At 48.4% G+C, this 12,012-nt stretch overlaps 1 protein-coding gene across 7 annotated transcripts in view; it reads left to right on the top strand.

Annotated features, from left to right (window-relative positions):
* The window catches only part of TBX5 (T-box transcription factor 5), a 41,000-nt gene extending 29,323 nt beyond the window's left edge, over positions 1-11,677 (top strand). For all 7 annotated transcript variants that reach the window (XM_052689822.1, XM_052689829.1, XM_052689825.1 and 4 more), the window contains 2 exons: positions 3,118-3,344; positions 10,569-11,677. In XM_052689822.1, coding sequence (XP_052545782.1) covers positions 3,118-3,344; positions 10,569-11,152 — 811 coding nt within the window. In that variant the 3' untranslated portion in view covers positions 11,153-11,677. The remainder of the gene's footprint in view (positions 1-3,117; positions 3,345-10,568) is intronic.
* The last annotated feature ends 335 nt before the right edge of the window (positions 11,678-12,012 follow it).

Genomic DNA, 12,012 nt, shown 5'->3' with positions numbered 1-12,012 from the left:
TTGGGAAATAGTACAAATGTTTCAAGATGACTGTAGTGCACCAAAGCAATTTCTTTCTTAGAACTCAGAGCTTGCAAGGAACAGAGAAATAGAAATACAGAGACAATTGCCTTTGACAGCAGGGAAAAAATAAAGCGAAAGGAAGAGAATATTTTTGATATTTAGTTTCCTGTCTCTCACTCCTCAAATTGTTAATTTTGGGGGCAAAAATAACACCCAGTGTGTTTGACTGAAATGGAAATATTTCTGTCTGAAGAGAAGTCCCTGGATCCTGGGAAGAGAAATGTGGTGTTTCCAACTGCTCTCCCTCCAGCACATGTCCTGCTATGCTATGGAGCACCATACTCCTCTGACAGCCACAGAAGCTGTGGTTTCCCTGGGAAAAGCAATTGGAAAGGAACCAGTGCTTAACTAGGGTGTGGGACCCTGACACCACCTCTGCCGGGTACTTTGGGGTAAAAATATTGCAGCTTAAGGCACATAGCTCCTTTAGAGATAGGAAATACCTTTTATTAATAAAAAACTATCAGCTCTCTGTAGTGACAGGGAAAACATTATAGGTGAGCAGCATCAGGGTGAGGGCTGCTTCTCTGTGTTATATGATCCTTTGCACAGCAAGAGCATGATGCAAGCGGAGGTCCCTGTGAACTCCTGTGAGAGGTTACTGGAAGAAACACCTGCAAAAGGGCATCCAATAGAGGCATCCAATATCTCCACCCCAGAAGGGAGAAACTGTGGCAGCATTCAGCTTTGCTGTCCTCCAAAAGAGCCACAGTAAACATGGTGTGACATCAGGCCACAGTGTGTCCCTCCTCTGTGGCAGCTCATAGGCACTCCATTGGGGAAACAAAAGGAGAACTGTGTCATTTTAGTCTGGGGAAGAGGAGGCTGAGAGGAGACCTTATTGCCCTCCTCAAATAGCTAAAAGGTGATTGCGGAGAGAGCAGAGTTTGTCTCTTCTTGCTGGTGACAGGTGACAGGACAAGGGGAAATGGCCTCAAGCTGTGCCAGGGGAGATTTAGGTTGGGTATCAGAAAGGGTGGTTAAGCATTGGAATAGGCTCCCCAGGGAGGTAGTTGAGTCACTGTCACTGGATGTGTTTTAAAACCATCTGCATGTGGTGCTCAGGGTCATGATTTAGCAGAGTGTTGTTAGAGTTAGGGTAGTATGGTCAGGTTGTGGTTGGACTCAGTGATCTCTAAGATCTTTCTCAACCTGAGCAAGTCTGTGATTCTATGTTTCTATGATATTTGGGAGAGATTTGTGAGCTGACGAAGAACGAATGAGTCAGTCCACATAGCAGTCTGATCAGGAAGCAGAGTCAGCTTTGGGCATCTTGTCTCCCTAAGGGAAATGTGAGGATGGCAGCTTTGGGCATTGTGCTGGTACCATTTCCATGAAGACCCACTTGTGAAGGTGGAGCATGGCAGAAGCAGACAGCTCAAAGCTATAATCTGGTAGGGCTGAGAGGCACAGTACTTAGGGGGTTTATTGGAAGGGAGGTCTGAAGGTAATAGCTCTTGACCTTCCAGCAGGAGCTCATGCAATAGAATCGTGGGTGCTAGCTGCCCACTGGTGAAGAGGTCTCCTGAAGCACACAGCACCTCCTGGCACCCATTACTGCCTTGTGTGCCCAAAGAATGAGTCCCCACTTCCTCCCACATTCCTACCAGCCCACCTCTCTTTTTGTTCACCATGCACAGCCTGAAATTCACTTTTAGGCAAAAAGCTGCATGATTGGTCAGCTGTGGGAAGGAGCTGCAGGGCTGGTGGAGTAAGAACCCCACCTTTGGTGTAGGCTTGGCAAGTCACCAGTGCCTGGGGTTTGGAAAACATTTGTGGCACAATGAGAAACACATTCACTTGGTTTTGAGCTCCTGGGTGAGTTTCCCCTCTGTAACAGCTCTGTTGCTAATGGTTCTGGAAGTCACCACAGCAGTGGTTTGGATGAAAGCTCCCTGCTGAGAGTAGGTTTATGTAATTGGTATTGTTAAATGTTGTAAATAAGTTCTGAGTTGTTGCTATGATAGGTCCTCTCTAAAAGGCCTAAGAGGAGATTCAGGGCTCCTCCTCCACACATATGTGGCCAGGCGAGCCCGTTCAAGATGGGATTGGAGGATCTACCCTTGGGCAGGTGAGCAGGGCACCTCTAAGCCGTCTTGCTGCAGAGGTTGTGGCTGCAAAGAGTGAAGTTGTATTGTGATCTGGGCTCTGGTTCAGACTGCTCTGAGCCCAGCAAGTCCTTGGATTCAGCAAGTGCCTGGCCATTGTGGAAGTGGAGGAGGTTAGTGTCTCACCTGAGGTCTCTGGTCTCTGAGCCCCCTACTCTTTCCTGTGAGAATAATCTTGTCCTGCCACATGTTGCCAATGTGCTTGGAGAAATGTCTCTAAAACATTGTATGCTCTTGTAGGAGAGGGATTTGGAGCCACTGTTGGCAAAGCACCATCGCTTCAAACCGGATTTCAAAACAAGGAAACAAACCACACTTTCCATCAGTGCTCACCCTCCTGGAGTGGCTTTGCTCAGGCAAATGGCTCCTCGTGATATTTTATTTCTCCGAGCACTCTGGGAGGGAGCTTGTTCTCTGGTCCAGAGATCCCCATTCAGGACAACCAGGCTGGAAGAGCCTGGGGAAAGGGAATGGGGACAGCAACCACACAGGGAAAAAGTAGACCTAAATATTTAATCCACCATCACATCAGCTTGATTCCCTGTAAGCAACTTGATGGAAATGAGCTTTTTATTTACATACATGCTCATGTATATGATATAAATAGGAAGTGATTCATAAATGCCATCATACTGTGTATGTATAAATCTTATGTATTTTGCTATGACTTCATATATCTATCTTAAGTGTGGGTAAAATAAAAGTGGTGAAGAGGCAAGAATACAAGGAGAAAGATACCGAAAGGAGAGCAAGAGGGGAGAGAATGCTGCAGTGACAACATGTGATGGGGCTGCAGTCTCCTGGGAGGGGCGCCTCTATTTCTCTGAAAGTCTCATCAACACCATGACGCTAATGTGCTGCCTTCATTTATTAATTCGCCAATTCTTTTTATTAATTGATTGCTTTTCTGCTTTTCTTTTTTGTTTGTTTGTTTGTTTGCTTTTAGTAAAGAGTACCCAGTTGTTCCCAGGAGCACAGTGAGACAGAAAGTGTCCTCCAATCACAGCCCCTTCAGTGGTGAGACCAGGGTCCTTTCCACCTCCTCCAACCTGGGCTCCCAGTACCAGTGTGAGAATGGGGTGTCAAGCACCTCCCAGGACCTGCTGCCACCTGCCAACCCCTACCCAATCTCCCAGGAGCACAGCCAGATCTACCACTGCACCAAGAGAAAAGGTCAGGCCTTCAATACTGCTGCTTGTGACTTTCCCCCTCCCTAGCATGACTTTGGCCATTACTTTGTAGCACTCTCTCACTGTGGGATGGGAGGCTCTGGCTTGCTTTGTGGTGCCTCTTGAAGATGGGCAAGGGCTGAGTGCTGTGCAATAGAAGCGGGGAGCAGCATGGAGTAGGGCTAGAAAACTCTTCTCACCTGTGGGATCCTGGATTCTTTCCTCTGGGAGCAGCTGCTGGCACCTTCCATCCGTGCTGAATCCACATTTGGCAAGATAGCTGGTGCTGGAGATAAAGTTGACTTATCTGTCTCTGTAGCCCTCAGTTAGGGTTAATCTCTGAGTGTAGATACCTTGACAGCTTGGATTTTGTGGTTTTTGTCTAAAAGTCTCACGGCTGGAAGACATTTGCCCATATGCAGAAAGCATTTCCACTTAAATGCTCAGTCTAATGAGCGGGGCATGGGATTGAAAATCATGATATCCATGTTCATTCCCCTCTGGCGTGACTGACCTGCTTTGACAGAGCTTGAGGGATCACACTGTGAGTACTTTACACTGACTGCTCAGCTCGTCCTGGCGTGAAGAGCCCGGGGTACCAGCAGGATAATTGTTCTCAGGCAGGAGCAGGCACTTTGTGGGCTCTCCCTTCCCCTCCCAGAGCAGTGGGTGTGCCCAGATGCAGAAATGCTTCAGGACTGGGAAAGCAAAAACATGAGATCAGGCCCAGACCCTCAGAGGAAAATAGGGAATTTCCAGGGCAGTGGTATGGGATAGGCAGGAGGTTGTGGCTGCCTACCCGGTTCACTTTTCTCCAGGATTTGGACTTGGTGCAAAGGAAAAGCCAAAAGGAGACAGCACGCACCACAGCATTTGGCTGCACGAAGTACTGCTCCAGCCTGGTAGCCTCTTCCTACAGCAGATATCTTCCTGCTTCCCTGCAGGGTCCTATCAGCAAGCCACATGCCATTATTTTTAGCATCCTAACCCCAGGGCACTGGGATGTGCAGTGCAGACTCAGGGTGAAAGTGGCAGATGCCAGGAAGTGCTGGCAGATGGGACAGCAGGGCAGTGGAAATAGAGGTCTCACCCTTGGTAAGTCCTCCAAGTATTGTAGCATTGCATCTGTGGACATACATGTATATATGCAAAACAAAAATTGTTGAGAAATCTTAATATTTTCATGTTGTGGAGCTGAGCCAAAGAGGGAGAAATGGAGGCATAATTTTCTGAGTCTTCCAGCTGGTGGGGTGACCCTGGTTCTCATACAGCCAGTATCCAAGCTGTGGGTAGAGAGTAAGGAACAGCAGTGCACTTCCAGAGTGTCCCCTGAGGTCCGAGTGAGCTGTATCACCCTTGCTCCCCCCATCCTGGTGTAGAATGATGGGTGCAAGCTGCTGGGACACGGGGGGACTGCCACTAAGCCTTATGGTGGAAATGGGACAAGAGATCACAGTGGCCCTTGGTGTCTCAGCCTGAGATCCAGCCTCGGTGCCCTGGGAGCTGAGCTTTTGACGTTCCTCTTCCCCTCCACTGAACATGAATAAAACAAGCTGGCCCAAATGGCAGCGGCCCTTCGGACAATCTGCATGTCCCTGCACCGCAGGGCAATTCATCATTTGCCTCCACATTGTAAAGTGATAAGGAATCAGCTGAGGTTTCCTTCCAGTTTTGGGATTCCCACTAAGTGGTGTCTCCATGGGTGGTTTCCCTCAATCCCTCAATTATCTCACTTCCTCTTATTGTCACAAAAGAGACGACTATCTGCCCCATAATAAGCTCCCCAGCCCCTTCTGGCCTGCGTGGCCCTTGCAGAAGTGCAGGAGACTGGCCAAGCGCGTCCTTGTCTGTAGGGCCGACGGCTCCTCATTATCTCCACGATGGCTTGAGTGGCACAAGCAGTTAAGGGCCTTTTATCAAAGCCGCCAAATGCTTTAATCAAAGAGAAGCAGCGTCCTGTCCGACACCACCGCCTTCTTCCCCAAGCTGTGTGTCTCAGGAGCCTGAGCCTCTGCTCCCCTTGCTGTGCTTTTTCCCCTCCCATGCATGCAGCAAATCGAAAACAGTCACGGGGCTTAAAGGAAAGAAACACAAAGTTAATGGGAAACAGAGAGCCAACGTCAGCTGCCAAGCAGCGCTTTGCAAAGTGAAATTAATTAAAACAACAACAACAACAAAAACTGAGGGATGAGCAATTCTTCTCAGATAAATCAGAACGTGATCCAAGGTTTCATCTCAAACTCAGGCTGAGCGTGGCACTTTCTTCTAGCGCTGAACAGGATCTGCATTAAACTAGGGGAACTAATCTTATCTATTATATTTATCTTCCTCTTGCAACATCTCCTCCTTCAGCGAAATACCAAACTCTTCCTCACACCTCTCCTACTTTCCTACTGCAGTCTCTCTGCATATATTTTAATAAGTCTTCTCATCGGAGAAAAAGTGTAGGTAGGAGTGTGTGCAGTTCCAATCAACTCCTCAAGCACTGGCTCTTCTTCAGTCAGGTTAGGATTTGTCTCCAGCAGATGATTTCCTTCTCATGAGGCTATGGTTATGGATAAGTGCTCCTAGGGGCAGAGGGCAATCTGGCTGTGTTCAAGACCAGCTGGTGTCTGTATCTTCTGCAGCAAATACCAGCCCCGCCTTCAAAGATAGGCTCTCGAATAGTGCTCCATCCAGCTTTGACATCCCATGGTGTTTCTTTGGAGCCCTTCTAATCAGGAGGGTGACTCTTCGTTTAGGCTTGGTAAAGAATGGGTCTGTTTGAGCAGCTAAATGGCACCTTATTCAACTTCTCCTTTCTCGGTGACTTGAGACCAAGATTTCACTCTGTGGTTGACAGTGTTGTTCTTAGCTGTCAAGTCAAGATGGATTCACTCTGTAGATCTGATATGGGGTTGCATTAGGGGAGAGCAGCAGGGATGTTATCTCTGAAGGCTCCTCTGTCTCAGGGAGCAGATCCCCTTCTGGGTGAGGAAGGAAGGACACATCCCAGAGCACCAATGTGGCAATTCCTGGTGCCTGGGTGGGAACGCGGGGTCAAGGCATTGGGAATGACCCCAGTATGATGTGACAGGTTGCTGCTCTAAGCACTTTTTGACCATGCTGAATGCTAGGGAATAGCAGTCCTGAAGGCTTGAATTGTCCTGTGTTGAATCCTAGCTCCAGACTGACATTGCCTATGGCATTTCACCTGGACTGCTCTGGGATGGATGGATGAACTCCACAACTGTATCCTCCTAAGCAGTGGCCTCATGTCTTGATGTGGATTTTTAGGTTGCAACAAAGATCTGTTAAATCTTTGCCTTTTCTCTAGTTTTTCTCCACTTCTTGCTGTCTCACTGCTGTGCTTGAGAAGCCCAAAAGGACTTGCCAGCAGGCAGCTGGCTTTCTGACTTTCGTTTTAGCCCCACATCCCAACTAGGGCATCAGGGCTTGTTTTCCCTTGTGTTATCCTCTCTCTCAGACTTCCTGTGAACTAAAAAGTCATCCCTCTAAACCTCTGCTCCCTCCCAGCCTTACACAATCCCAACCACTTGGCAGATTTCTGGGATGCTTGTGATGCTGAACAGGAGGCGACTGGAACAGCTTCTCCCGGGGGAGGTTATAAAAGTTGTCATGTTGGCACTCTGAGGGAGAAGAGGGATGCGGCAGAATCCACCGGCTCCAACCAGCAAGAACTGTGTCGTTCAGCCACTCAGCTTGGATGTGACCCTGCCCATGGGGAAGTATATATCACTCATCTTCTTCTTGTTCTGCTGAGGTTGGTGGAGATGCAGCAGTGCCTTTCTCCCTTTTCCTCAAGAACAGGCACTGTTAGGGTAGGCCGACCTTTTACCAAGCTGATTTCTCCCTCCTCACAGGGAGATGGGATTTCTTTCTCTTGGAGAAGCCGTAGGAACAGGGCTGAATAAAAGCCAGCTGTAGGATGACCTTCTTCTCATCCTGCCAGCATTTTAGGAGTTGCAATGAGTTGGTCAAGCCCTGAGCTACCTCACAGCCGGAGGTGTCTGCAGCCTGGGAGGATGCAGCAGATGTAGCTCGAAGCCTGGAGCAATTGGCTGCAGAGGAGCCTGCCTCCAGGGTAGGAGGTGTTCACGAGGCCAGTGGTGCTTCATGCAGATACTCCACTGCCTCACCAGGTGATTGATGCTTTCTGTGCCTCTGCAGGCAGTACCAGCCATTTACTGCCTTCAGCTTCTGGTGCTGTTTTTCTTTCTTTCTGCCCTGTATCCCTTTCTGTGTTCCCCTGCAGTGCAATGCAGCCACTGCAAGCAATGTGACTGCTAAAATAACTGCCATGGCCACAACACATCTTAGGTTTCATGTCCCAGGAAATATGACTTGTCTGCCCTTTAGGGATGCACGTTTTGGTTGAGTCCATCCTTCTCTTCTTTGACAGCCCTCGTTGGCTTTGTACATTTTGATTGGCTGTTCCCACTCATGTTAGATTCAGATGAGAAACCAGAATGGGCAAAACAACAGCATTAATGATAATCAGCCATTGTCTGTCCCTCATAAAATTGGGACAAACCTACTGTAATGTCTGGGAAGTGCGAGTGAGCTTTAAAAACTGAAACATTTGGGTCCCATTCTTCATTGTCCTTTATCCCATGGAGATGAGTGTCATGAATTAGAAAGGAGCAATCCTTTGCAGGGGATTTGCACAAGGGGAAGAGGTGGGCCCTGGGTACCCTGAAGTCCAGAGATTTTACATGTTTGCATTTCATTTTGGATAGATCTAATCCTGGAATTGGGAAAATTCTATTTAAAAAGTCATTTGTGTGGTATTTACAATCCAGCTGGAAGTAGTAAATACCGGAAATCTTGGAACTGCTTATGCTCTCATTCAAACTCCTTCATTAGATAGATCATCTAAGAGGGAGCCAGTTTCCACACATTCTGCAGGCTCCATTTTCCTTGGATCCACTTCTGGCAGCATCCCCTGCTTGGCAGAACCTTCTGCTGTTGGAGATTTGTGCAGTATCAAGGGGATGCTCACGAGAGCTGGTTGCCACCCCAGGCTTCCAAGAACAACAATGAACACAGAGGATGGCCAGCATCTCCCGAAGGTGTGCCACTGGGAAAAGGACAAGGGGGGCTGTTAGGGAACCAGCATCAAGAAGTAAAGGCAGAGCAGAGCAGGTTTCTCCACTATGCCCTGCTGAGAATGTGAGAGAACCTTCAGGAAGAGGGTTGTGGCCTGGGGACCCACTGTCCAGGTTCCAGAGCAGTTGGGTTGGCTCTGAGCTGCCCAGAATGGGGATGGCTCTTTTTTTAGCACTGTGAGAGGTGGAAAAGCAGTAGGAGGAAAAGCTGGAGGGCAGGCAGGCACTGTTAGGATGGGTTGTGATCCTCTGTTAACATCCTCTTTGGAGATAGGTGCAGTCCCCTCGAAGTCCTTAAGAACTACAATACCAGTGTCCCTCCTATTTCTGACATCAGTGAGCACGGGTCTAGAAAGAACAGCAGAGCACTTGCTGGAGCTCATAAAGAAGAGGAGGCAGCTGTAGGACTTCCACTCATGTGCTGGTTGTTTTTGTTTTCTTCTTTCCACCTGCAATGCATTCTGGAAGCAGACCTGTGGCTCTGCAGCCCTGCCTGGCTGTGCTGCAGCAGGGAGTGGAACGTCTGGGTTCAGTGGAAAAATCAGCAGCCTCAGGTTGTAAGTCAGGCACACTTCAGCACAATGGAAAAACAGGGTTTGACTGTTTTGAGCTTCATACTTAAAAAAATAAAATAAAATAAACAGTCAAACCCCAAGCCAGCGGCTTCTAACGCCAGCAGAGTAATGCGGTTTAATGCTGAAAATTTTATTAGCAGAACAATGCTTCATTTTACAAGACATTGTTTTTCCACCCCAGCGTTCTTATTACTCAGTGGTGGGTTAAGGATCCAAAGCTTTTAGGCTGTGTGTAGAAGCTAGCACTCCGGCTGGTACTGCAGATGTGCCTTTTGTGATGGACCACGCTCAGAACCAGGACTCACAGCTTTCGTCACCTTCACCTATGCAACAAACCCCATCAGAAGTGAGCGCAGTGATACACTGCTGCACCCACTTACCATTTTGGCTGTGCCAAAGATGCTGTTTCAATGCGTGGCTCTCCTGTCCTTTGGTGCCTATATGTGCTGGCTGCACTGGGCGGGCATTTGAGTGAGGTGATGGGTTATATTACAAGCAGAGCAGGTGCAGCTTCCAAGAGAAACATATGGCTGCTTACTGCGGTAAGGGTCAATTCTTGGTGGTATTCTTTCCAATTGTTATGCCTTTAGATGGAGTGCCAAGTTTTGCCCGCACCAGGAATCCTGCTCTTAGAGCAGGAGCACCAAGCTAACGTGGGTCAGAACAAGCTCTCCTCTCCTTGCCTCACTGACCTTAAAATCTCTCGGTGAAGCTCTTGTTCCTGGGAACTCTGCCATTCATTCCAGCAGAGCTGGATTTCATTTGATGACCCTGTGAATGAATAAATAAGTGCATATTCATTTATTCATTTTACTCCCCCTAGAGATTTCACCTACATTGTTTATCTCCTTCCTGCTGTTGGCACAGAGATGCTGCAGGAAACAAAGGGCTCTGCAAGCTGTGCCTTGTTTGGAGAAAAATTCACTTTTTCATTTTGCTTGGCCCCAGCACACAGCCCTGCATGGATTTATGTTCCCCTTGGCACAGCTGAAGGCTGGGGCTGTTAAATCTGATTGCCTCACCTCTGTCATAGCTGGTGCTCTCACAGTGGAGTTTTTATTGTATCACTTATCACAGAAGTGTATAATTGTATAAGCTTTTAATTAACAGTATCAGCTCTGGGAATGGGGATGTCTGTTAGGGTGCTGTGTCTGCAGGCAGGAGATGTGCTGGCAGCCAACGGAGAGGAGTCTGGTGTCATGGGGTATCACCAGAAATAATACTTCTCCAGATCCGTTCTGCAAATTACATTGCTTCTCCTCCCGGAGCTCCCAGCTAATCCCTCTCTCCCCAGCCCAGCAGGCACGATGAGCCGCTTCAGTGGGATCTGTTCAGAACAGTCCCAAGGAAGGGCTGTGACAGCACTGGGAGATGTGTCTGCAGCAGAGGGACTGGAGCTAGATGGCCGTTAGGGCACGTCTGCCTCAGCCTTGCGTGGGCTGTGCCCTTGGTAGAAGGAGGACGGTCCTGGCAGCCTGCAGAGAGGGAGGTTCAGCTGAGGGCATGGCATTGTTGTTTGCTAACAGGAGTTTTCTGTCCCAACAGATGAGGAATGTTCCACCACCGAGCATCCCTACAAGAAGCCCTACATGGAAACTTCACCGGCGGAAGAGGATCCTTTCTACAGGTCCAGTTACCCCCAGCAACAGGGACTGAACACTTCGTACAGGACTGAATCAGCCCAGCGCCAGGCATGTATGTACGCCAGCTCTGCTCCCCCCACGGACCCCGTGCCCAGCCTGGAAGACATCAGCTGTAACACGTGGCCCAGCGTGCCATCCTACAGCAGTTGCACAGTGTCTGCCATGCAACCCATGGACAGGTTACCCTACCAGCATTTCTCTGCCCACTTCACCTCAGGGCCTCTGATGCCCCGGCTCAGCAGCGTGGCCAACCACACGTCCCCCCAGATAGGAGACACCCATAGCATGTTCCAGCACCAGACCTCGGTTTCTCACCAGCCCATCGTGCGGCAGTGCGGACCTCAGACCGGCATCCAGTCTCCCCCCAGCAGCCTGCAGCCTGCAGAGTTCCTCTATTCCCACGGTGTGCCTCGAACCCTCTCGCCCCACCAGTACCACTCGGTGCACGGCGTGGGCATGGTGCCAGAGTGGAGCGAGAACAGCTAACGAGGCAGTCGATGGAAATGGGAAATAAATAAATAAATAAATAAAATAAGATAAAATAAAATAAATAAAAAAGCCGAGGGGAAAATAAAAAAAAAAAAAAAAGGGAAAAAAAAATCCAACACACCATCGTTAACAAAAATGAGAGCGTTTTGCAAGACTCCTTTAAGCGAATGTTCAGCACCAGCACTCGAGAGGGACAGACGCTGACCGTGCCAACGGTTGGAAGCACACATGGAGCACTCATTGGCCATGGCACGATGTGCCCCCCCTGGTGCTTTGGTTCTGAAGGCAAACCAGGGGAGTAGAGCGCTGACCCCCAGCCCGTGTCTCTGCCACAGCCCTCCCCTGCCCGGCCCTCCCCTGCTCCTCTCCTTCCCAAAGGGACATGTGACTCCTGCTGCCTTTCTCAACACGGCCAGAGTGCTGGGATGAAAACAACTATGATGTTACTTTTTTTTTTTTTTTTTTTTTTTTTTTTGTGGTGTTGATGTTGACAATGTTATATAATAAATAATAATATATATATACATTTTCTTTCCATTTTCTCAAAAAAAAAAAAAAAAAAGACAAAAAGACAAAAAGAATGAAAGAAAAAAAGACACCAGCCTTTTTTTTCTTTTTCTTCCTTTTTTTTTTTTTTTTTTTTTTTTTTTTAACCAAGGGTGGAATTTAGAGCAGTGTTCTTTTTATTTTTTTCCATTGATGTGGTCATCATCACTCTTCAATGGCAAAAAGGTGCTTTTATCCCACAAATAAGAAAGCCAGGCTACCTACCTCAGCTGGTGATTTACTGTGAGCGGGACCCTACTCCCCCAAAACATCACATCCCCAACACACAGCCAATGAGCAGCACCTCCCCA

The sequence above is a fragment of the Tympanuchus pallidicinctus genome, unplaced genomic scaffold, assembly GCF_026119805.1.
Source record: "Tympanuchus pallidicinctus isolate F22 unplaced genomic scaffold, pur_lepc_1.0 scaffold25, whole genome shotgun sequence".
In the NCBI taxonomy this organism is placed as follows: Eukaryota; Metazoa; Chordata; class Aves; order Galliformes; family Phasianidae; genus Tympanuchus; species Tympanuchus pallidicinctus.
The sequence above is the reverse complement of the archived record's forward strand: the minus strand, read 5'-3'. Positions and strand labels throughout refer to the sequence as shown.